The sequence below is a fragment of the Larus michahellis genome, chromosome 1, assembly GCF_964199755.1.
Source record: "Larus michahellis chromosome 1, bLarMic1.1, whole genome shotgun sequence".
In the NCBI taxonomy this organism is placed as follows: domain Eukaryota; kingdom Metazoa; phylum Chordata; class Aves; order Charadriiformes; family Laridae; genus Larus; species Larus michahellis.
Window position 1 is genome coordinate 222,664,649 of NC_133896.1, and position 26,467 is coordinate 222,691,115.

General features: G+C 48.1%; 1 protein-coding gene across 2 annotated transcripts in view; it reads right to left on the reverse strand.

Annotated features, from left to right (window-relative positions):
* ME3 (malic enzyme 3) overlaps nucleotides 1-26,467 on the reverse strand; it is a 128,464-nt gene that overhangs the window by 48,277 nt on the left and 53,720 nt on the right. For both annotated transcript variants that reach the window (XM_074572502.1, XM_074572501.1), the window contains 2 exons: nucleotides 12,029-12,162; nucleotides 10,358-10,507 (listed from right to left, as the gene is read on the reverse strand). In XM_074572502.1, coding sequence (XP_074428603.1) covers nucleotides 10,358-10,507; nucleotides 12,029-12,162 — 284 coding nt within the window. The remainder of the gene's footprint in view (nucleotides 1-10,357; nucleotides 10,508-12,028; nucleotides 12,163-26,467) is intronic.

The following is a 26,467-nucleotide window of genomic DNA, read 5'->3' on the forward strand; positions in this document are numbered from 1 at the left end:
ATCCTATTATGTAAGTATGCCAGGAGATTTACTTTCAGGTAATCTGCAAGGTGAATGATTGCATTAGTGTTACAAACGTCCTAAAAGTCACTATATACTTTAGGCAGGAAAACCAAAATTCAGTGTGGGAGCCAGAAGATGCAGGCTCCAAGGTAGAATAATGAAGGATTCACTACCCACAGCAACCTCCCCGAACCCACGCAGGGAAACCTCGGTGATCCGAAGGGATGGGAGGCAGCTAAGCTGTAGGAAACTGCCAAAGATCAGGAACTGGGGGATTTCAACGAGGAGAACGCAGGAGTGAGTGCTCCTCAATGCAGGCGGCAACGCACGCAGGCTTCAGGGGAAGCTGCAGCCCTCCCAGCTCCTTGGCATAGTCCAAGTCCTGCCGCAGCAGGAAGGTTCAGATCAGAGCCCAAAGCAAAGCTTTCACATCCATCTCCTAGTCTGCCAAGTTATTAACACCCAGCACTATTTTTAGCAAGTTTTTTTTTTTTTTTTCCAGGAAAAGGGAGCTTATACAATCACTCTGTGGCCTCTCTTACCTCCTGGTTCATTTCAAGCAAATTCCTCAGAAAGGCAAAGGTCTCAAAGATGTTTGTTCCTACACCCTTTTATGGAAATCACTGTTGAGATACAGGGAAAAAATAATGGGGTTCGTGTCCCCACCGCTCTGGGGAGGGGAACGCAGACCTTCCTCCAAGGGTTATTCTGACAGCTCACAGCTAGGCACGCCACGAGCTGCTTCACACCTAGAGCCCGCTGAGGACAGGTAGGATCTAGCCCGGCCCTAGCAAAGCCTCGGAGCCTTCCCGCGCTGCAGGGCTAAGCAGAAGGCAGAGACAAACGCTGACTGTAGAGGAAACCAAATGAGAAAAAGAGGTTATGAGGCAGGATCCAAACCGCACAGGTAGGAAAGCAGAGGGGATGGGAAGCAGAGCACCCAAAGCTGTGCCCGCTGCTCCCTAAAGACGAGAAGAGGGAAGGGGAGAAGCACGAACTGGTGTGGGCGGCTGTGGTAGAGCAGAGTGGTAGAGTGGTCAGGCACTGGGACAGCCTGCCCAGGGAGGGGGTTGAGTCACCATCCCTAGAGGTGTTTAAGAAACGTCTAGATGTGGCACTTCAGGGCATGCTCTAGTGGCAGAGACTGTAGGTTGTTTGGTTGGAGTCGATGATCTCAAAGGTCCTTTCCAACCATGAAGATTCTGTGATTCTATGGTTCTATGGTGTGAGCACAGGTGGATATGGAGAAGGGATGAAAGGGATGTGGAAGGGAACAGAAGGTCTTGCAAAGGGGATGTGTTAGGGGGCAGTGGACAGAAATCAGGAGGAACCCTGGAATCATTGGTTCTGCTGGTCAGGAAACAGCCTAAAGAATAACTAACTCCCTCTTCCTCTCCAGAGAGGGTGGATGGAGACAGACCAGTGCAGAAACTGCTGACATTGGCCGTTATGCAGCAATGTGAAAATGCAAAGGGTTGGCATGAGGTGCCCAGTGAATCTCTGGCATCCCCAGTGAAGGACTGAGGGTGGCCAGCAGACCCACATCACTTTTGGCTGGTCATGAGCTACTTGTCCCTACTGGATTCTCAGGACAAAGGCGTTTGACCAGAGAATTGTCACGTCATAGCATAACTCACTGGTTAAACCCTGTGTGTATTTCAAAACTTCAGAAACTTTTTTTTTCCTGGTGTCCTTTTCAGTGGTGTTGTTTCAACAGTGGTGTTGAAGAAGAGCTCTGAGAAGACCCGCATAAGGATTGAGCCCCTGGAGCCACGACCTGGTGAAGAGCCGAGCAGGTCGGCAGCGTGGGACCCGACTCCTGCTTACCCTCACAGCCAGGGCGCCCTTCTTGCTGGTGTGCAGGAGAGGGAGAAACCAGGCTGTTCGTAGCTACTCTGCCACCCATGTGTAAATTTACGGATGCACATGGAGAAAGACCAGGCTTTGAGGTGAGATGTAAGATGCCACCAACCAGGGATCCCACCAACCAGCAAGTGGGGGCATTTCCCAAATTCAGGATCCTTTGCGGCATTCAAACTCACCACGCTCAAGGGGCTTCACGCCCTCTGTTCAAGAACAACTTTAAGCGTAGGAAAATCTGACCCAGCTCTGATTTTTCTCTGCCTTTTCGGAGGCTTATTCCTAAACCAGCCTGTGTGTTGGATCCCGGCAATATCCCAGTAACTGGAAGATTACAGGGTCGCAGAGAGAAACGTGCTGAGGTGGGCAATCAGTGCCTGTTGCTCGGTGATGTTGACCAAGGAGCTCTTATCTGTTTTCACTGCTAAGCACATAATCTATTCTGTTTTACTTGATAGTACAGAGGTTAAGGTGGGATCAAAAATCTCTGGGAAGTTAAATTAAGCCCTACCCTGATTATAGTTCCTTCCTGCGCTGTGCAAATTCTTCCAAGACCCACACCTTCACTTTTAGTGCACTGCAGGGAGCCCCAGGAATGAGCACAGAATTAGGACAAAGGAAAGAAATATTATTTTGACAATACCAGAGCCACCAGCTTTCAGATAAATTAAATCTAATCTCGCACAGTCTGTCTTAGTGAATCCACCTAAGAAAAAAATCTTAACTTTTGCTATAAATGGCGGCAAATACAGAAAATACCAGCAGCTTTTACAGCAGGTCTTCCACAATCATGCACTGAAGATGCGTGTGGTTTGCCTCATCAAAATATCTGAACGGTGTGTCTGCACACAGAGTTCTCCAGAAAAAAACCACCAAAACTCAGCAAAACCCAAGGAAGGTAAGAATTACAGTATCAGAGCACAGAAGCCCTCCTTTTGTGCAGACCTCTTGGGGAAGACTTTGGCAAATGCAAAGCAGCTCTTTATGCTGCCTGTTGATTCCTAGTCTCTTCTCTTTCAAAAAGGGATGCCCCTTTATTCGAGGATCAGAGCGCCAGCTCGCGAGCTCTGACCCAGCCGCTATACCACAACATGAGACCGCATCTCACAGCTACCCTGCAGTGGCATCTAAAAGTCAATGTAAATTATATAATAAAAATGTAGCATTTATGAATTATAAATAAATAAATATTCCACAAACTAAACAGTTAAAAAAGAGGACTCCTCATAAAAGATGTCCCCAAGTCATGACGCGTAGTCCATGGGAGGCTGCCCCACCGCCCAGCGGATATTGCTGTCCGAGGGTTTCTGACAGACAGCGTTATTTCCCCTCCCATTTACATCCTGGTACTCATTATTCTAAATAATTCTCCTCCCTCCTCCCTGGCTTTGGCATCTTTTGTTTAAGGTGGGGTTGCTCCTTGTGGCAGCAGCAGAGATTTATGCCAGATTAAATGCGAACACATCCTCTTGAATTTCCTTCACCAGGTCAACCTCTTTTCTTTTGGCCAACCCCACCTCTTCCTCTGAGCTTCTCCTGGTAAATCAGGGAATTTCAACAGACTTAAATCTCAGTCTCCTCTGACAGCAGGGGAAAGCCTGACCTTCATCGATTAATGCGAGACTTTGCTGTTAACCCCATCTTGAGAACCACTTAACTGAAGGGTGAAGGGAGAAGGGAGAAGGATGGAGGTACAGCACGCTGAAAAGACTTGTCTGGAAAAAGCGGAGTCAGCACGGAGTGAGCAGTGGGAACCCTTGAACCTCTCAGCAGAGGTTTCCAGACAGACTGAACCATTCTCAGAAGGCCTGGGCTCCCTCTGTGCTAACTGCTTCCTTCTCACCTACTCTAGCCACAGTCTTCTCCTCCTCATTCCATAACCCGACCCCATAACAGGACTAGATATAAGAAAGAAATTCATTACTCTGAGGGTGGTGAGACACTGGCCCAGGTTGCCCAGAGAGGTGGGAGATGCCCCATCCCTGCAAACATTCCAGGTTGGGTTGGACGGGGCTCTGAGCAACCTGATCTAGTTGAAGACGTCCCGGTCATTGCAGGGGTTTGGACTAGATGGCCTTTAAAGGTCCCTTCCCACCCAAACCAGTCTATGACTATCTCCCACCTATAACCTCTACCAGCGTCTTCAGGGCTTCCTGGCTACACGTTGTCCCCATGACACTTTCCACAGACCGCTCCCTTCAGTCTGCTGCAAGACCCGTCTGCTCATGGTGATGTTATCTAAATGCAGATCATGAAACACATTCATCTTCTCTTACACTGACTGCGGCTGCTTCTGGCAGAAGGATAAACCAGGCTGGTCACAACAGGAGAGGTTACGACAATCAGTGCTTTTGCGAAAATGCAGATTGCCTAAAGGGGTTTCAAAGTACAATTTTCAGGACAATAATCCAAAACCCAGTCTTCTCACTCACTTTTGGTCTCCACTGTTTTATAGAAGAGGGAGTGCAGGCAATTTGCGGTTAGGGAAAAGTCTATGGGATTCAGACCTTTGTTCTAATTTCCATTTGGTTTGGGTTCAAAGAGTCTAGAAACAGCAGGTAACCTTCTCTCTTGCTGCTCAGACTGTGCAACACCACTAAAATAAAAGCCTCAGCAGAGCCAGATCTGTTGACAAGACAATTCTGTAGATTGATGTTTCACTCGCTCATTTTTCGTCAGAGACACAGATCATTATTCTGTCAGCCTTGATTTTCGCACCACCTGCACCCTGTTAGCTGTCGTTCTCCAGGTTCGGCTTCATCCCAGCATGTTTCGCATTGTTCTGCCATCAGTCCTCAAGGGTATTTATGTCTCCAGAAGAGAAGAGTGAACTTTAAGCAAGTTTTTTCTGTCCCCATAGCTTTCCTCCGACGGTGACGCTCTGACCTGTTCCAGACCTGCTCTCAGGGGGTACCAAAAGCTTTTGCAGAGCAACTGACAACTTTATACTTTCAAACACCAGTATGCTGATGAATTACCCAGTGTCTCGCGAGACTGTGGTCATACGCCACTGTAATAAACTATTCCGCACTATCACAGAAGAAATACAGCTCTGATTCCATGCCCTGAGATAAGTTCCCTCTCTGCTTTGTCTTTGTGAAAAAGTATAAAGTCTCTTTCCAAAGTTACCATCACAATTAAAAAAGATCCTCCAGCTTAAAAAATACCTTTTAAATAGCATTGCACAGGTTCTGTCCTGTGCTGCGTAAGAACTCCCCTGATATTCATTAATAACATTTTACATTGAAAAAAAAAGAAAAGAAAAAGCAAAAAAGGAAAGAAGATCACAATACTACTACATACTTTTCTTTGTAGAGGACTTTGTATCTTCACTCTAGAGCAAAAAGGACTCTCAATCACAGTCTCAAAGCTTTCAGGGCTGATGAAAGCGTTTCCTAAGATAACAGTGACTCTTTCTACTAATGAGATGGAAGAATGAAAATTCCTCTTTCCCTCTTTCAGTGCCTCAGCAAGTTGCAAGCCCTGCTCTGCCACACTTCGTTCCTTCCCCCTACCAAACTCCCGATGAGGATGAAGGACCCCCAGGCTTTGAAAAGCAAACGCTGCCAAGGCCCGTGTTCCCTAGTACCCAGGGTACCCTGCCTTCTGCTTGAAGCCAAATTATATCCTCGCCGCTGGGGAACATAACCGCGCTGTCCTCCCCATGCCTTCCGCAGCTTGCTCCTGCTCCTGCACGACTCCTGCTGCAGCTGGCGGTGAACCGGCTATCCGCATGGCCGCTAGCCTGGCCCCCAAAAAAGACCTGGCTCTACCTACCTGTATTCCTGAACCAGATGACTGCACAGATGCATGGACATCTGTGCGGGATACAAGGGCGGTGGAAAGGAGGAGGGAATAACCAGGGAGGGATGGCAGGAGACAGACTGCAAAGCGGCGTATTTCAGCCATAGGATCTGACGCTGTGCAGCTCTGCAAGGAATCTCCCTCAAGTCTGGGCCACCCTCGAGCATCAGGAACCAAACGGAGACACGATCCACACCTTGTCACTGTGGGACACTGTGTCCAGCAATATACTTTGTCCTTGACAATGTGAATACGTCTGGGTCACAAGCACTGCAGAACACGTGAAGACAAACGTGGCGGCAGATTTTTTCTAACAAAACTACAACAAGACCCTGAGACACAAACTGTGGAGGAGCATAACCTGAGAAGCTCCCAACAAGTGAGAATATGTACCTCCCCCAGTCCTATTCTCCTCCTGAGGTACCTGCCACTGGCCACCGCTGCAGACAGGATCCATGGCTTGGAAGACTTTTCGTTGGACATAAGTGCTCTTCTCTCGCGCTTATTTAATGCGGTCTGATCACACAAGTGAGAAATTTTGACAGGGTCCTTATCACAAGTGTGATGGAGGTGAAATTTCTTGGTACTTCGACCTGCACTTACGGATTACACAATAATGTCTTTTTTTATTATTTTAAAAATACAAAATATAAAACGACACTGTACTTTGGCCTGAAGATTTTAATGCTTATTGCATGACTTCAAAAAACCAAATTTGGGTAACTCAGCAGGGAACTGTCTGGAAAACAAGATAGGAAAACTGTTATTCAACATAGACACCTTCCAGCAAAAACGTCAGGGCTCTTAGGGGGATGGTTCCAGAATGCCATTTTTAAAAATTTGACGGATTGACCTCCCTTCCAGCCGTTCTGAAAACCTGAGTTTTCAGCACATCGGAAAAAGTGTGAGACCAAGTAAAAAGAAAAGCCTGCTTGGAGAATTTCAAGCGACTCCTGAAGAGAGAGGCAGTAGGAGTTTGGGGAAGAGACGGGACCTGCTGGGGCACAGGAGCTCTGCCTGGCCCACCAGAGAAGGGGGGACACTACGGGCAGCATAGATGAGCGTGCCAAGAGTTCCATGTTTGCAAGCCTTTCTTCCCCACTCTCTTCTACTGGTAAACAGAGAAAACCTGTGTTTTAAGACTGCTGGCTGTGTAGCTTTTCGAAAGGAAAGAACGGCAGATGTCTGACCCCATTTGGAGCAGATCTGCTGGCAGAGGGGATGCTGGAGCCCTGACCCGGGAGGAGAACTCTGGAGCCCAGTCCCACGGGAGCGCAGGTGAAAGCTCTACCCTTAAGAATTTGTACACAGTGACCAGGAAGGGTAGAAGAGGCATTGAGCCCTGCAATTATGACAGCCCGTATCTGGCAAACAAAATCTGCAGCCATGCGAACACTGATAGATGCATCCTGATGAGAGAAGCCCCGCTGGATCTCATAGGACTATTTTCAGATGCTCTTGTACAAGAGTTGCTTTGTAAGCAAGTTACTCATGCTTTAATCTTTCCAGGCTCAACCTTCAAATATAAAGCCAAGCACTAATGGGGCTGAGAAAGATCTCAACAGAGGGAAGAAGTTTATTGTGTCCACAAGTCACTAATTGCTACTGCTGCGGCCACAGAAAGACTGCATAATACTCTGTGGACTTCCCTCCTCACCATAAGCTGTGCTATATGTGCGTGACCATCCCTGTTGGAGCACCACGAAGTATTTTAAAACCGAGACGTCTCATCTCCCTTGCCTGACCAATAGTATTAAATGCGGCAGTTTGGATGAAAAGGTAATTGCTGCAGCACACGTTCATCCAGCTCCTCGCTGCCCAAAGAGCTGGGCTGGGAGGCACGGCACGCCAGAGGACAGATTTAGAAAGACTTTGATTCATTGGAGAGATGAGCCCAAACCAACCGGACAGAGTTCACAGCAGGACATGTAGCGAGGAGAAATGCTAAGCACAATTACGGAGTGGCACATATCTGGTGGGGTAACGGTGTCAAAGAAAGGATTCACTGGGAGAAGATGACAAATTGCATCACAGTGACCAGGCCACTCCGACAATGCCAAAAAAGGCGAGGGCACGCTGGGACGTGTTAGCAAACGCCGACATGTAACTGCTCCAGCCTCCTCGGCACTGCCAGTCCTCCGCGGTGAAGCGGTGCTCACTCTTCTCTGGTGCACTTCAGAAGAAATGTAGCCAAACAGGGGACTCCAGAGTGGGATAACCCGGACCGAACAGCACGAACTACAGGCAAGAAAACCACCAGGCTGAACGTGAAAAGGCCACTGTAGAGAGGATGACATCGGCAAAGAACATGTCGGTTATACACTGGGGGAAAACCACTTTTTACTATATGAGAGTTAAGTACTGGAATGGGCTACGTAGGGCAGCTTTAGTGCAGATTTACAATAACACACAATCAGTTAACGAACAGGGTTATATGCTACGGCTGCCTGTGACAGCAGAGCAGAACTGAACGGCCTGGAGATCCTCTCCAGTTCTAGGTGCCGCGTTCTCCCCAAAACAACAGTGACATGCATTTACGTGGGTGTCTTTCTGTTTTAAAAACCTTCCAATACAAATACAATTAGAAGAATCAGTTTTTCAGACTTCCACGCAGCTTAGGATAATAAATATGGGAAGAGCCAGAAATTCAAACTTAGATCTTAATTCCTGAGCTCCCCAAATCTGCAGGTCCCAATGATCTCAGCAGAAAGCGTTGGTGCCCTACCCTGAACTAAGTGTCTTGCAGCCAGCTCCTGATGTACAAACGCGCTCCAGAAGAGAAAATATATGCTGCAAGACAAGGAGAGTCAGACTGACAAAAAAAGCACATATGAATGCTTCTCATTTTAATCTCATTACTTTACCTGATATAATAGCTCTTTTCTTTTTGCAACAAAAACACTCTTTTTGCTAAAAAAAATCTTGATTAAAACCAACTCTGAGGCCAGGCTGAAATTCACTCTACGTCTTCAGGGAAAGAAACTCCCCGCTATAGGAAAGTCAGTGTACTAAGGGCATGACAGTTTGCCCTTTCCCGCGGAAGCCACCGGCTGGAATCCAGAACAGCTGCAAACCCAAGTTCAGCAGCAAAACTGCCAGACCACGAGAACAGATGTTCTTACCGTATCAGTAAAATACTGTGGGTTTAAAACGTGAGAAAGAAGAGAGTTACGGGAAGGGGAATTCTCCAACACCAACTACTGCAGAAAGAGTCCCGTATGTGGCAAGAAATCCCTGCTTTCCTGAGGATAACATCAGGAATGGAAAAGGAAAGAAGCAAAACTCCCAAATACTGTCTTAACTTCTTGCAAGGTAAAGGCAGACTGAAGGCAGAGACACGGTGGCTGTACAGCAGGAATTGTGGCTGTGAATCCCGATTAGCTGAGAACCGGCAACATTCGCTCTTCCCGGCCTGACAGCGCTCCCAGCTCAACACCCGGAGACGGAGTCTGGGCTCTCTCATCTCTGATACCTCTCACGCCTGCCCAGAAGAAGTAGGCGTCCTCCCCCCGCCCAGAGGACAATTCCTCCTCTGGGTTCCTCATTCGCACTGAGGAGCAGGAGGGGATACGATCAAAGCCCGACCAGATGAATGATGTCACCACAGCCCAGCAGATCCAGCGGCTGGGTACCAGGGAACAGAACGCAGTTACCTGGGATCGGCACAAGCCAAAAAGCAGTCCTGAGGAGCCGCTCGTGTGAAGGAATCGGTGGCTTTACCAGAAATTTTGCCAGACAAACAGGATGCAAGCGTGTTTGCCGAGGTAATCTTAGCCATGATGTTATTCATCATCTGTCTACACAGCCCTTACGGCTTCGAGGTCTGCCTCAGGGTCCCCACTGTGGCCTTGAGTCACTTCGTAGAACTTGCCTCAGTTTCCCCATCTGTCATACTACTCTCAGCTGAAGCTGCAGTTATACCTCATGCTTGTGAAACGCTTTTAAACCAGTGTTATTCCATTCCTTTACTTCACATATTTTTATAGCAAAAGTGAAAGTTTTTATCTGCCTACTGGTACGTGTCAAGGACACAAAAAATAAAAAGCTTGCAAAGAAAACTGAACTTTACCACTGAACTTTCAGGCTAGGACTAAAATGTATTTCAGAATGCTAATGAGGGCTTTATCTAAACATTAACCATTAAAAAGAATTACGCAGAACGGGGCCTTCCAACACGGTACACAGTGTTTAATGTTGCATGAATGTGCACAGTAACTGCTCTGAGCAGCGAGGAAGGCACTGATGCAGGGCATCGCCTCCTGTGAAAAAGATTCGTGCAGGGCGGTTTGTGGAAGTGCATACAAAAGTTCAAAGTCAGCACAATGTATCCCAAATCCAGCAATTACTCCAACGCCAGCACTGCTGAAGGCACCCGGTGCTCCTGAGAGAGTGGACGGGGAGGGCGGCAGCCCGAGGTTCAGGGAGGCGTTTGGAGCGAAGTCGCACAGACTGTACTGCACTGTTAGAGAACAAAACCACTCTGTTCGCTGTTTATAGGAAGAAGGCAGCGCTATTCTCCACTCCCCAGCTCACCATCAAATGTACACACACGAAGCTGCTTGCTGGTCCATCTCTTGATGAGGGATTGGGTTTTAGGCGTTTTGGGCCACCCACAGAAAGATGGACTGTGGGGACAAAAGAAACATTCACACGGAATTACGAAAGGGGCAAGAGCAGTCTCTTCACTCACCGTGGTCTCCTGAAAGCCAAGCCGTACTGCTGGCAAGCCAGGCCAACTGTTGGGGTGTAGACGATGGGCATGAATCTCTCGATGTCGGAGGTCAGCACTCGATAAAAAAGCTTCTCATTCCTGTCTTGCAATGTCATAAGAACAATGTACCTTAGAAGTAAAATGGAATAGATATATATCAGTATTTATGGATGTTGGCAGACTCACAAAAAGCAGTAGCTGGCTCGCTCCGTTCTCCCAAGCTCCGACACTCCTCAGTTCTACACCGTGAGCAGATCCTCGGAGCAAAACTTCCCAGAGGACCTGACGGGCTCCACCGCCCTCACCGAGAGCTCCCAGAGACTCGGTAGAGCTGGAAGCCAGACCCACGCGTACCCTCAGGGCTTCACAAGCTGCATTGGAAACAACTGTAATGGAAAAGGTCAAAAGCAGGATTCGGGGCTACCTGGGACAGAGCGGGACATCGTCTTTACTATCAGAATTTATTACGCAATCTAGAAGATGAAATATGCATATATGCAAATGTTAATATGCACATTTCAAAGCACTGTCTTTCCTAAAATATTTCTACAAAACCTCTCTCTCCATTCTCCTGCATTCTCAAGTACTTGATCACTAAAACCTGAAGGACAGTTAAATTACATCTTTGAAAAAAAAAAAGACAAACGCATTAGTTCAGAAAATGGAAATGTTAAATCAACTTTGTATTATTAGTGTTGCCCAGACTTACACGTGCAGCACCAGGTCTATGTGAGCACTTAGTGACCTCGCATGTGTTACATTTCTCCAAAGATTTTTCTTTCTTGAAAACGCTTCATTGGCTAAGACTGAAGTTGTCAGCTTGAAGCCAGAAAAAGGAAAAGCTCAAAAAGCGAAGAGAGACTGCAAACGACGTTCTGTCTGAGAAACTTGTATGACCATAAGGACAGACTCCCTTCCGTGTTCAGCACCCAATCTCGCAGCGCGGCTTCAGAAAGGCATCACGCACCGCCAACAATACGTAATTTGCGAGATCAGCCCGGGCCTTTGTGACGGAGAAAAAACAATGCAATCTCTCCACAGGGGATGAGTCCTGCTGCCACAGCCCCCAGATCAACGGCAGCCGAGACAGATGGAGATGCAAACCCTACCACCCGACACATCGGGAGCCAAACACCACCTCGCATCAGTAACCCTGATGAACAATACTGGATGCAACGGAAGCTCAGGAGCAGAAAGATTAGTCAACACTCATCATCGCTTCTGGTATTTTTACTTTTTTCCTATTGGCAGGCGGGTTCTTCCTGTTCTTCCAGCCAGCACTTTAGAGAAGGTATTGCAGCGTACACAGACAGGCACGAGTAGTCCGTGTGCTCACCCCAGCGCTCTGCCCTTCCGTCTGCACTTGTGCCCAAAGTGCAGCGAATCGCCAGGCTCGTACCAGAGCTCTCCACAACGCCGTGGAGAAAGGGGCAGTACCGGCGCTGTCTTGGAACTGGGATGGCACGTAACTGAGGTGAAGGCAGACAGGCCAGAATAAACACTCCTGGTGCCGGAGAGAATGGACAGCTGGAAAAAGTGACTGAGGGAAACCTGTGTGCTTTGAAGCAGGATTCTCAAGTCTTTCTGGGGGCTTTAAAGAACTGAAAATTAAAGGGGGAGAGGGGAGGAAATAAGATGGTTTTGACATACTTGTCTAGATCGTTAGACTTGTTCTCGAAGTTTTTCATCACGCGGAGGACTTGAACATCTTGGCTCAAGAAGCAAGGAGGAAGGAGGCCATGAATTCCCAGCTGCAGCCTCTCTTCAAGCGTAAAAGCCATTCCCTGGGAAGAAAAGAGGAAGGCACGTTCAAACGGCAGGATAACCAGGAGGAAAGCAAGCAACAGCATGCGGCCCCCGAGGCCCTGGAGGCAGTCCTCCCCCGCGGGGACCGTGGGGCTCGGACCACCCAGACCCTGCAGCTTCTGCATTAGCAGTCCCAGCACCAGCAGGGCTTTGATGATTCACACCCTTTTGCCATTTGAATTTGGTTGGTGTCTAAAGTGTATACGACTTTATAGTGTACACATTCTTAGGGTTTCTTTCACTTCATGCTTTTCTTATATTACTGTGTTAGCTCACGCCTACGAGCTTCAATGGCCCTCCTGAAAGCCCAGCTCTCACAGTCCTTTACAAATCACATAACAGGTTTAGAATCATAAAATCATAGAATCATTTAGGACGGAAAAGACCTTTAAGATCATCAAGTCCAACCATCAACCTAACACTGCCAAGTTGCCACACCTCCAGGGATGGTGACTCCACCACTGCCCTGGGCAGCCTGGTCCAATGCTTGATAACCCCTTTCATGAAGAAATTTTTCCTAATATCCATCCTAAACCTCCCCTGGTGCAACTTGAGGCCGTTTCCTCTTGCCTTATTGCCTGTTCCTTGGGAGAAGAGACCGACCCCCCCTGGCTACCCCCTCCTTTCCGGGAGCTGCAGAGAGCGAGAAGGTCTCCCCTCAGCCTCCTCTTCTCCAGGCTGAACACCCCCAGCTCCCTCAGCCGCTCCTCACCAGACTTGTGCTCCGGACCCCTCACCAGCTCCGTTGCCATTCTCTGGACACGCTCCAGCTCCTCAATGTCTTTCTTGGTGTGAGGGGCCCAAACCTGGACACAGCCCTCGAGGTGGGGCCTCACCTGTGCCCAGGGCAGGGGGACGGTCACTGCCCCAGTCCTGCTGGCCACACTGTTGCTGACACAGGCCAGGCTGCTGTTGGCCTTCTTGGCTCTTGGCCACCTGGGCACACTGCTGGCTCATATTCAGCCGGCTGTTGACCAACACCCCCAGGTCCTTTTCCACCAGGCAGCTCTCCAGCCACTCTGCCCCAAGCCTGTAGTATCCATGGGGTTGGTGTGACCCAAGTGCAGGACCCGGCACTTGGCCTTATTAAACCTCACACAGTTGGCCTTGGCCCATTGATCCAGCCTGTCCAGATCCTTCTGCAAAGCCTTCCTACTCTCAAGCAGATCGACTCTCCTGTCCAACTTGCTGTCATCTGTGAATTTACTGAAGTACACTCCATCCCCTCATCCAGATCATTGATAAAGATATTAAACACAACTGGCCCCAGTACTGAGCCCTGGGGAACACCACTTGTGACCAGCCACCAACTGGATTTAACTCCATTCACCACCGCTCTGTGGGCCCAGCCTTCCAGCCGTTTTTTTACCCAGCGAAGAGTACGCCCATCCAAGCCATGAGTAGCCAGTTAGGCTTTACTCAAGTCTAGGTAGACAACACCCACAGCCTTCCCCTCATCCACTAAGTGGGTCACCTTGTCATAGAAGGAGATTGGGTTGGTCAAGCAGGACCTGCCTTTCATAAACCCATGTTGACTGGGCCTGATCTGCTGGTTGTCCTGGATGTGCCATGTGATGGCACTCAGGATGATCTGCTCCATAACCTTCCCTGGCACTGAGGTGAGACTGACAGGCCTGCAATCCCCAGATCGTCGTTATGGCCCTTCTTGTAGATGGACGTCACATTTGCTAACCTGCAGATAATTTAGATTCGGATACTGAATAGTAAACCCAACTCATCAACTTCAGTTACTTTCTAGTCTTCCACCAGACACGATGTGTATTAACGGCGTACCAGCAGCACAGAAGACAGACATGACATGTAGGATGCTTTCCCAGTGCTAAACCTTTTTTTTTTCATTCAAGGAGCACACAGAGTGCCATAGGTCTTATTAAGCAGTTGACACTCGCCCACGGCTGAAGCTCAATTACTAGATCGTATGGGATAACCCTGCTCTTAGGGGACAATTTCATCCTTCCTAGCAGAAGCCTGCGCGTGTCCTGCTCCCGTGCACGCAGGGGCTGATGCTCCAGGCGACCAGCAGCTCCCTGTGCTGGACTCAGCCCGGTGACCAGCAACGGTAAATGCATTCTGCAGTCTGGGAAGAAGATTATAAAAGGTCTTAGTCCTTAATTAATGGGATTTCTGCTATGCTGATAGCAGATTAGACAGCAGGATAGAGGGAAACATTTTCAGTAGCGTCTAAGGAGCTTAAATCCTAATGAAAACTTCACCCATAACTAACCAACTGATTCATATTTTGATGAACAGTTGGCAGTAAAATATTCAAAACTGGTAATTATTGGACTACACCTACTCAAGCACACAGACAAATGCTTGACAAAATCTTAATGAGCAGCTTTATGACTACATAGCTTTTAAACTGCTATTTTCTTCCATGGATTTAGTGTTTCTCCAAGACAAATAACTGTTATTAATGTTGCACAAGAAAAACCGAGGACACATCTCGATGAACTTGGTTTTGGCAGCTTTCCTTCACCTCCTGTTGCTTGTTCCTGTCCCTGTGCCATCCCAACGGCTGTGCCAGCACAAGCATGAGTGCAGTCACATGGTTAATGAGGGAGAGGAAGTACCCGGATTAAAAATAACCAGGTCATTTGAGCTGAGAGCAGCTCCCCTGGCTGGTGATACGCCATAGATGGCTCTGCAGACACTGGCAAACCTGGGCACAGCCGCTGGGGACATACGGCAGTGGGAACGGACCACTGGAAGAGCTGTAGAGTCGCGCGGATGGTGATGAAAATGTTTGTCAAACTTTCAGCAATGTCACGTAGCCTGTAAAAGGACAGAGGAAAGGACTGAAACCGCTTCTCCTGTTTGCCAGATCCATGCCTCGTACATAGCGCAACTCCTTTATTACTGAGTTGTGCACTACTGCCGATTAAAAAAAATAGTCTTTGTACATTTCAGAAAAGATATTCAGTCTCCGAGACGTCTGAGAAGAAAACAATCTTTATCCCACAAGCATTTTCGTATTTTTTTCTGCTCTGCATCAGGATAGAGCCAAGTATTTTCCAAATCTTTGACGCAAGAACATGGCAGAGAGAAGTCGCTCCCCTTCCAGGCAGCAGATGAGGAGTCAGCGTTGCCCAGGAGGCAAGAACGGGCTGTCAAACCCAGGAATGGCAACGAGGTCTCTGCGGTTGTTGATGGATGTTGTACCCGGGACGTGGCTGGTTCTGCTGAAGCGCCTGACATTTCTCACCCAAATTCCCCCCCCGGACCTGAGAAGCCTTCCCCTAAATGAGCATCATAGCAGAACTGGTACATTCCCACAAGATAAAGTTTGAGTTCCCGTGAGTCATCATTTTTTAATTTAAAAAACGCAACAAATCTACGTCAGAAAACTTGCAACCGTCTGTATTCTCCCGACTGGAGACTCCCGAAACACTAGACTGAGACCAACACTGGGATCAGCTCTGCGTCAGTATTTGGCTTTACACCGACAATATTGTATCATGGCAGGGAAAATACAGCTGCTGCGAATGTCAAAGTTTGTCTGCGATGTATGGCAAAAAAATAAAGCGCAACAATTTCAAAGCCTTTACTTCCTGCGACCTTTGAACACGGAGGACAGATAACGGGAGGCAGGAATATCTGGCAGTAAATACTCCCCTTTCTTGTCTAGAGTCACATCACAGGCTGGCCACAGACCTGACCCCGCTCATCCCCTGCAAGAGAAATAAAGCTCAGCAAAAAAAGTAAACCAGTTCCAGTTCCTCTTCTAAAAGAGATAGAAAAGGCCGAAATGCAGTATCCTAGGCACCGCCACCCCCAACCACTAAAAGTCTTCTTGCAGTATTTTTTCCATAGGAAAAAAAACCCTTTCAGTTATTTTCCACCCACTAAGATCAGGAAAAGCTTCAATATTTCATTAAATGATCACACACAAAATACAAGAAAAAATTCTATATTTCAGCTCATTTCTCTTCAAAATAACACCATGACACCTTACAGAAACAGCACTCTGCGCCCCCACTAGTATCCCCCTTTCTTTTCCCAGTGGGTTGGGCTCTACCCGGCTGCCATCTCCAACAGCCCCGCGCGGCCAGGAGCATCCAGCTTCCCTTCACCCAGGGGCGGCGTGAGAGCTCTGACGGGACCACAGCTGCCACCAAGGTGCAGCACTTGTATTCGGACACTGGCCCTTCAGATCTGCTGGGTCGTTTTTCCTTTCAGGAGGAACTCACCAGGCTGCAAAGCGTTCAGCAGTGCGCGGGGAAACCTCCTGAGGTGGTACCGGGAGTTAATGTAAGCATTAATAAGACTGAAGAGGGTCAAAAGGCAGCGTGGGGTTGTAGAGCGGTTTGTGCGTGTTAACTTGGGCTGGGAGGGACGTTCTTGCACACGATTCTGCTCGGCGCTTAATTTCTGGGTAGTTTTTAGGTCTGCTGAGCGCCAGGAGCCCAGCCCCCAGTGCCAACTCACCGTTTCAAGACACGGCAAATGCAAGATTCTGAACTTGAATTTTAAGCAATTTGGAGATCTGCGCGCATGAATGCATGTTTTTGGATTGCAAGAGCAGATTAAGCTGTTTAAACACAGCCAGAGCTGTGCTGTTACCAGTCCAAGGGAAGCATGGTCAGGCTGACATACAGCATCTCCAGCTCACTGCATGTACCGCACCTGAATGAGTTAAACCAGTCTAAGCATCTTCATACTGGAGCAATTGCGACCACGCGTGATGAAGAAGCCGCCGCCCTCACAACCAGTTAAATCTCCAAACCACTTTTAAGTACGGAGGTGGTCCATCAGCGAGCGGCTCTGCGGCAGGGTCGGGAGCGGAGCAGAAATTGCCTGCCCTAACTTTCTGCTTTCTGAAGTTTCTCGGAAGGTCTCGGAGTAGGACCCCTGGGTGAAGCGGTTACATTCACTGAAACAGCACAGCGTGAAATGAGTTTGGAAACACATTCTGCCCCAGATCAAAAGCTGGAATTCACTATGGTATTGCTATGTTTAAGATTAAAGCTTTTAGGGTCGGGGTTTTTTTTATTAAGGCTGCCTGAAAGCCATATTGTGCCACGCTTTTTCTGGTCGTGAAAGGTCTAATGATTAGACGGTGAGCCACAGCCCTGCAGGGCTGAAGCCAGGTGCTCCGATTCATTTCTAAATGTGTGGGAAATGAGCTGGCACGGAGAGGGCAGATGCTATGTCACCACCCAAAAACAAAGGCAAAAATATCAGCTGCCCACAAGGCTTCACGCTACGTCAGGGCTACGCGAGGGGGTTTTGTTCTGAAAAAGGCTTGCTGCAAAGAACCTCAAATGCTGCTGTTTTCTTATCGCTGACAGCACCAGGTCTGTTGTGTGGCAGCTCCCTCTTTGCAGCTCAAGCCCATAAAAGCACTTATTTCCGAAACTGAGGGGCGAAGCCAATTCACAGATAACGATTACTTTTAGCAGTGCGGTGAGAAGGGGGCGTTTCCCTCGGGGACAAATACAAGCAGGGGGGATGCCAGCATGGCTTACCCTTATAATGTACTTCTTACAGATCATACTTGCATAGGTGGGAACAAAGGCACAGAGCGGTAGTTCCCAGGGTACCAGGAAGCTGTTGTTAAGGCAATGGGGGCTTAATCCAGAGCTGGTTACCTAGTGCAGAACATGCAGAGTCCGCTGCGGCTCAGACCACCTCCAGATGCTCAGCATCTTTTTGGAGCAAAGTCTTGGCTTACTGCATTTTTCCGTATCCCTGCGCTCTAGAGTGCAATTAGTAGCCAGGGAGGGCTGTGGGGTGGCCCAGATGGCCACACCAAGGGCTTTATGCAGTTTGTAGAGTCCCAGGCCATTGCCCTCCGCGACGCCGGGACTCAAGCTGTGGGTCTCAGGCAGCCTCTGGGACCACAGTCCCCAACCCACGCAACTGCAAGCTGGCCTGGCAGTCCCCGAGCCGAGCAAACAAGGGTGAGTGAACATCTCCCAACCCTTCGGAAAGAGTCCTGGGAACAGGGAACTTCGCGGTCTGATAAGAGCAGAGAAGGGGGGAAATACAGACACGCAGGGACACCACTGCAGGCGGCAAGCGCAGGCACGGCTGATCCGCTTGGGAAGTCCTAATAGCCAGGCAAGTCCTAACAGTCTAGGGAAGTCCTAATAGTCAGGCAACTTCATAAGCTTATTCCATACAGATTTTTCCTGTAATGTGTTTTCCATAGATACTTGCACCTGTCCAGTTTTACAGCCAGGATGTACCTTGATTATCTGCAAGCCAAGTTCCTCCCATAAGAGGTCAGCACCAGAAGCTAAACTAATCCCCCCTGAGACGGCATGCAGGGGCTGGGGAGCAGAGAGCAATGGCAGAAAACATTAATTTTCTACACTGTGAACGATTTCTCTACAAAGGTCAGATCCTGCTGTGGCCTCCTCAGCTCCGTCTGACTTGACAACCCTCTTCAGCGCTCCTTCTCAGCTACTCAAGCTCCTCTTGCTGGCGGGGACGGACTGCCACGGAGCCTGTCCTGCACCACATCCCACCCTGGAAAAGCTGTATGGAAAATACTATTTGCATAAAAAGAGGGAAGAAGGCACATGGTAGGGGTAATCCTTTAATTTCTCATTTTAAATGTCTTGCAGCTTCTTCTTACCTTTAATTTGTATGTGTGTGTGCTTGGAAAAAACCAAAGCCATGACGCTGTGGGGCATGGGGAAGACACCGTTCAGCGCGTCTTCTCTGAAACCTGGAGAGAAGATCCCCCTCTGTGCTGTCTCGGCGGTTGTTACTGGGCAAACCTTGTGCTGACCATGATTTCCAAACTCTCCTCACAGTGTCCAGGTCTCTTTCTGTGTTCAAAGTCACCAGCTGAAAAAATCCCACACTCTTGGCCATCCCCTTTGTTACAAAGTGATATAATTGTGGATTTCTGCCCCTTTCATATCGTTGTTCCTTCCTCTCCCACAGAGCCTGGGAACGCTAAAAAAACCTCCAAGACAAAGATAATTAAGCAACTCAACTTCATGCTCGTTTCAGTTCCTGGGGAACCATCTTTAATGAGGTCCACTAATTCAATTACAACATAAGTTGTCCCTAGTACTAATGAGGCTCTACCAGTAACTGCTTTGCTTTGTGCAAGTAACTTCCTTTCACTGGATTAGAGGGACATATTTCCATTATTCTTCCCATTTCTACCTTGTCTCACAACAGCGACTTTTGATTCACACCAATGTACGAGTGAGCAGAACTGGAACACGACAAAGTCCCCGTGCCAGCACACCTCCCCATCAGGGACCTGATCCTGCACGGTTTATCTCACAGGAGTAAGTGCTCTCCTGACGAGGGCATCCCTGACGGGCACGGGACGGGCAACACGTGGCAGGGTCACGGGCAAGAAGAAGCAAAGCCATGCTGTTCCTACAGGTTACAGGAGGTTTACTTCAATAAACAAAACTCATGAGCCAAATCCCTTCAGGGTTCTCTTCATTAATCCACAGGAAGAGCTTCAGTGCAAATCTCAAGCCCCGCACTGTGATTTCAGGCTGCAGGGGTACAGCTCTATGCCGAATTTAGCAGGGAACTCGTCAGGATTTCCCACAGTTTGCCAGCCTCCAGGGCAGCAATCTCCCCTCCACAGAAAAATAATAATCCATATGCTAGAAATTATACGGGTTTTGTCTTCAAACAAGATGCCGGTGCGTTGAGAAAAACAGATTTTTAAAGCTGAGCGAGACAAACTTCCCCAAAGAACAGCTGGTTTGGCAGGCTGGCTTTGCGAAGGACCTGGGAACTTTGCAGATAGTTAAAAACAGCATAATTGTTCTGTTGATAGGAAAGGTGGAGATAGACAATTAATGCCAAGTAAGAGGTGATAACATACAGCTGTTTTTTTAAGAAACTCAAGTTTTGGGACAAATGCAATGCCTTGCTTCTTCCCACAAAAGCGATATTAAGATTCTTATGGAATTCTAGCCAAGTTAATGGGAATATTTCTTTGGCTTTGGTGAGAAATAGATCAGGCTGACATTTATCTTGATTTTGACTAGATTCACAAATGTCTTAACATGCGTGAAGCGTCTAAATACAAGCTTCAGTGTCTTTCAGTAAAGGAGAAGAGGAAGATCACTGCACGGAGAACAGGACTGCCATGCTACAGAAAAGCTTGGTGTCACGGGGAAAAAAACAGAGAAATCCTGAGAAGTTATTAGAATCAATAGAGCAGCACAGAGTCCTAAATGGGGTGGGACGCGTGGTGCATCCATACATGCAAGCAACAGAACGAAAGGCTGTTCATGCCCGGATGAGCCTGAAACAAGAAGTACTTGCTGGTTGCCTCTTCACGTATAAAAAAATACTCGGTAGAGAAGGGAGGTCGGATGGAGCAAGCAGCAATGAGGACATCGGGTCTTGTGCTACAGCCAAGCGCACGGGCAGATTCCTGAGTCAAACCCCAAATTCTCAGCCCCCTGTCAAAAATACCCCAAGGCCAGGCTGGACGGGGCTGGGAGCAGCCTGGGCTGGTGGGAGGTGTCCCTGCCCAGGGCAGGGGGTGGCACTAGATGGGCTTTAAGGTCCCTTCCAACCCAAACCGTTCTGTGATTCTATGATCTTGGCACGCAGATCCCAGGCCCTCCTGACTCCCAAGAAAATGAAGACACCCTGGTGTCTCCTCTACATGATTCCCAGGCTCCCTGTGTGATTCCACATCTGTTTCACACCTACCACTGGCACATCTTTTTATGCTAGCTAGAGAGTGAAATGAGCTAGTCCAGGGTAGAAACGAGAAGCTCGTAGCCCACGCGTGGGGGATGCTATTATTTCACCTCATGGGGAGAGGGAGCAGAGCAAAATTGGTTCCTGCGGGAGGCTTGCCAAGCAAAAAACACAGTATTTCTGTCAGATTACGGCAGTTTCCATGATGCTGCAGACATACATTTCTCCCAAATACGATGTTTTTCCTAGACAGGAAGAATTCAGCACAAATTACAACGCTTGCATTCCTAAGTCTATGAAAACCAGCCCTCATCCTCAATTTGAACAAGGAAGTATGTCTGAGAAGAAAGATCAAGGCAATTTTAAGGTTTAAATGTGATCCAAAACATTAAGAGAATACGGTTTTTAAAAGCCAGCTTTACAGCGTCTGGAAACCTCTCCCATTGTACAGGCAGCCGGTCATGTGAATTGTGGTTGCATATAATTTGGGTTCAGTGCTATAGAGAGCACTAATTTCCTTTTGAGGTTCCAGCAAATTACATAAAATGAGGCTTGTGCACTTACTGCTCGCACGCAAACTGCAGCACGCTGGGGGTTTGGAGGATGGGAGTCTCTCCGCAATTTGTATCTCATTTGCTATCGACACTCCAGCAAACGAGGTTGCCCCGAATGTAGGTTGGAGCTGGATTACACCCCACGGATGATTGCTGATGGGTGTATTTGGTTGACGACCACTGAAAAGCACTACCTAAGCCATAGAACTAGCTGTTTCACAAGACGATCACTTGGATGGAAGCTTAATCTCAATGAACCAAGACTAGATTTGCTACTGACTTTACCAGAGATGCTTTTTCCGCTGTGCCATTCGTACATCCTTGTATGCCTCTTCCATCAAAGCTCTGCAGAAAGGAACCATCAGCAGCAGTTTCTTGAGCAGCACCAGGTGCTCTCTGCCCATTCCCATCTAATCCGGGACAAGCAGGCTTGGCTTCTCAACCACAATTTTGATAGCTGTTTAATGAGATGTAGCATATGCTTCAGAGCACTACAGGCCATTTGAGATGCTTACAAAACACTCAGGTACCCCCTCAGATAAAAGATTCTACAGAAAGGCAATCTTTTCCTTTAAAAAGTAGAAATAGGAGAAATAAAGAAGGCTCTAAATAAGAAATCTGTCATCTCAGTAAAACAAATGCACTAGAAAAAACACCACTAAGCTCTCCTCCAATAGAACTACCACTTGAAGACAACTAAGCATGCAGGTGAACACAGAGCATCCCACAGGAATTCTGCGTGAGTCCCCATTTCCCGTTTGAGTAATTCGCACCGCTTCTGTTCTTCCCGCACTGCTTCTGCACGCCATCCACCCTGCGAGGTGGCTGATGGTCTTCACAGAACCATAGAACCATAGGGTTGGCAGGGCCCTCTAGAGATCACCCAGTCCCACCCCCTGCCAGAGCAGGGTCACCCACAGCAGGTGGCACAGGAACGCCTCCAGGCGGGGTTGGAATGTCTCCAGAGACGGAGACTCCACCACCTCTCTGGGCAGCCTGTGCCAGGGCTCTGCCACCCTCACAGCAAAGAAGTTCCTCCTCATGTTGAGATGGAACTTCCTATGCTCAAGTTTGTGCCCGTTACCTCTTGTCCTGTCCCCGGGCACCACTGAGAAGAACCTGGCCCCATCCTCCTGACACCCACCCTTTCAGTATTTATAAGCGTTGATAAGGTCCCCCCTCAGCCATCTTTTTTCCAGACTGAAGAGACCCAAATCCCTCAGCCTTTCTTCATGAGAGAGCTGTTCCAGTCCCCTCATCATCTTGGCAGCCCTTTGCTGTCCCCTCTCCAGCAGTTCCCTGTCCCTCTTGACCCGGGGAGCCCAGAACTGGACACAGCGCTCCAGGTGTGGCCTCCCCAGGGCAGAGCAGAGGGGGAGGATGACCTCCCTCCACCTCCTGGCCACACTCTTCTTGATGCACCCCAGGATGCCATTGGCCTTCTTGGCCACAAGGGCACATTGCTGGCTCATGGGCATCCTGTTGTCCCCCAGGACTCCCAGGTCTCTTTCCACAGAGCTGCTCTCCAGCAGGTCACCCCCAACCTGTCCTGGTGCGTGGGGTTATTCCTCCCCAGGTGCAGCACCCTACACTTGCCCTTGTTGAACTTCATAAGGTTTCTCTCTGCCCAGATCTCCAACCTGTCCAGATCTCTCTGTACGGTGGCACAGCCTTCCGATGTGTCAGCCACCCCCCCAGCTTTGTGTCATCGGCAAACTTGCTGAGGGTGCACTCTATCCCCTCATCCAGGTCATTGAGTTCAATGAACTTCAGCCCAGGCACAGAAACCGCAGCTATTGTGATGTTGTGGGGCCAAGGTGCAGTCACCCACTGCGGTGCCCATCGGCATTGCAACCCACCAGCTGAGAGATGTCCAGCACCTCTCGAGAGCATCCAGCTTCCCTTCGGAAGGCAAGAGGAGATCTTCGTGCCATCCTCATCTGGCAGCTTCACCTTAGAGTTTAGCTGTGCTTTGCACCATGATGATATTTTTCTTCCCACTTCTCAGCCCTCTGATGGTCTTTTATTTTGTCTCCCAAAGCATTAAGCATCTTTGCTTTCCTCTCTTTACTCCAGCACTCCTACAGCTGTATTTCACAAAACCCCTTTTTAGCACTGTCAGGCAGCTCAAGCCTATGTATGCACAAACATATATACATCTGTAGCACAAACGCATGTCCTTTTGCAACCCAGCCTCCAGCCAGCCCTACGACGATCTCCGTGCTGACCTCGGGGACTGTTGTTTCGCCAAACACATGTTTTGCTTAAATGCTGAGATCAGTCATCCAACTTTCCAAACTGCTTTTGGCATCACCGGGAGAGTAGCTGGCCTACCGTGACTACCCTCTGACCCGGTCCCTCGTCCTCCTCCTCGTCTGAATATTTGACTTCGAACTTTTTCTTCCTTTTTAGTGCAGAGGGGAAAAAGGAAGATGCATGAAGTGCTGGCCTACGTGCGACCTGACCTTTCGTGTCTAAAGCTCTCATCACCTTTGTGTGCACTCTCCCTGCTATCTCGGTCTATTGTCAACTTGATTTGAGCTGCCTCTAAATCATACGCAGTTGAACGCACAGCACTCGGCATGTTTGGCCCCAATGCCGGAGCATCTGGACTGTAATTTGTACAATAACACAAATACAAAATGATACATCCTTTCTATCAAACTTCCCCCCCAGGACCTCTAAATATTCTTCCAGTGATACAGCCCTTTATTTTCCACTTTCTTTGCTCCTCAGAATTTCAGCTCTCTTTTTTCCATATGGTGCAAGTAGAACTATGTCCAAATGTTCCAGGTGACAAAATACCACTAATTTCATACAAGTGCTTTAATTTTTATCACTTTCTCGAGATTGAGCTTAACCACTTCCAGTTACAAAAGCACCCGCCACACTAGAAAGATATTTACACTAGACTATAAATCAAATAACTAATAAAGTTCCTGAGATTGTTCCAAAAAAGTTCAAAAATGAAAACTCCCATCCTCCCCTTCCAACTGTTTTTAATCAAAGGCAGTATGAAACAAGTTATCCAAGTTCAGAATGGAAAAAAAAAAAAAAAGTACAATTACTCCGAGATGAAATGTAAAGATTAAAACCCTTTTGATTCCCTGAACTGTTTGACAAACATTTCTGTGGAACAGGAACTGCAGCAAGATGTTATAAAATCTTGATGTCAGTTTGCAACACGCGTGACCGCATGTTGGTCAAGACAAGCTGAACTGTTCATTAGTACGAGGAAGCTGTAAATCGCCCCTTTGGCAAACCTTCACATGAGTTCAGAAAAAACCACCTGGTTCTGTTCTTGATTCCATTAGATGCTATAACTTAACATGCCAACAATATTGTTCTTGGCTTGGCTGCTGCCTGTCCACCTCGGCACAACTACTCCAGCCTCTCCTAGCTTGGACAAATATCATCCGAGGCCAAGGCAGCAGCTTCCTTCCTCCAACAGAACATCTATTATTCTGTAACTGAAACAATTTGGCTAAGTGACGCTAAGGTGAAGCGTGACTGCAGTACGAATAACCAACACAGTCCAGATTCCTTGAATACACAAGTGTTATCCCAAAATAATTTGCTATATGGGTGATCAGGAGAAGGCAATGACTGAAGAATTGATTTCATTTATGACCGGCTGTGAAAGACCTGCATGCAGGACAACAGGATGGCCACTGATTTTCTTTTCTTCAAATCCAGCCGGCGACACTGGGCACATCTTTGGGAAAACACCCCTCAAACTCAGGTTTCAGTCCAGGGTTTTGAGTCTCCTCTGCCTGGCACCACAGTCATGCAGCACCACCAGAGTAAAGCAAACGTAAAATGATTTTGAACTTGCTCAGTGTTTGAAATAACTAAAGCCTTGGGTATTCGGAGCTGAAAAGCGAGATGGAGATCGTGTTGCAACTTTCAAAATATAAAGAAAGATGGGGACAGACTTTTTAGTGAGGTGTGTTGTGATAGGACAAGGGGGTAATGGCTTTAAATTGAAAAAGGGTTATGTTTAGATTGAACATAAGGAAGACATTTTTAAGATGAGGGTGGCGAGACACTGGAAGAGGTTGCCCAGAGAAGCTGTGGATGCCCCACCACCAGAAACATTCAAGGTCAGGTTGGACGGGGCTTTGAGTAACGTGGTCTAGTTGATGATGTCCCTGCCCCCATGGCCAGGGGGGTTCGGACTAGATGATCTTTAAAGGTCCCTTCTGACCCAAACCATTCCATGAGTCTGGGGAAAACAAGGCTACACTTTGGTGTCAGTACAATTTTGTCAGTTCTCAATGGCTATTTGATGTTTTAGGAGACACAATCGCCTTCCTCCTGGGGCTGAAACTCAGATATAAGAACTTATCACAACAGCCACAAAATCTGAGTGAGGAAGCACTCACTCCTGAAGCTGTTGGGTTACCCTTATGTTTGGTATTGAACAAACCTAAAAAGCCACACTCTTGCTTTATTATCGTTTACAATACAAGAAAGTGTTCATACGGCATGTCTTTTGTGTGTTTAAAAAAGAAGTGCTGACTTTGCCAGGTCAGTCGTTAACCAACATCGTTTACTTTCTGGCTGCGTCTCTGCCTCGCTGCCGTACGACAGCAGCCTCTCCCAGCCCAGGAGAAGAGGTCAGCAGTTTTGAGTGACTGGTCCGTTATTGCTGTTGGTGAACTAAAGGATGCTCTCAGAGGGAAGGCATGAAGCTGAACGGCACCCCAGGGAGTTCGTTAACAGTTATTTAAGGATGTGCATACAACTGCCTCAACGGCAATAAAACCCATGCTCCAGGCGAAGGTCTGGGATTGCCAGAGATGGGATCCCAGTCGTGCCACCTGTGTAAGCAACCTGACAGCCCTTTTTGTTGGTTGAAAGAACCCAACAGCAATTTAAGAACAGCAGCACAGCGTTCTGCTTGTGCCTTCCTAGCTCTGGAATGACTGCAGTAAGGTGTGCTCGATACTATATCCTTGTGTCTGAAAACTTGCCTGAGAGCAACAGAGTAGCTGGCAAAGCCCAAGGAGTCCCTTCCCGAGGAAGTGGCAATCTCTCCATGAGGGTGCTAGCCCAGTCTCCA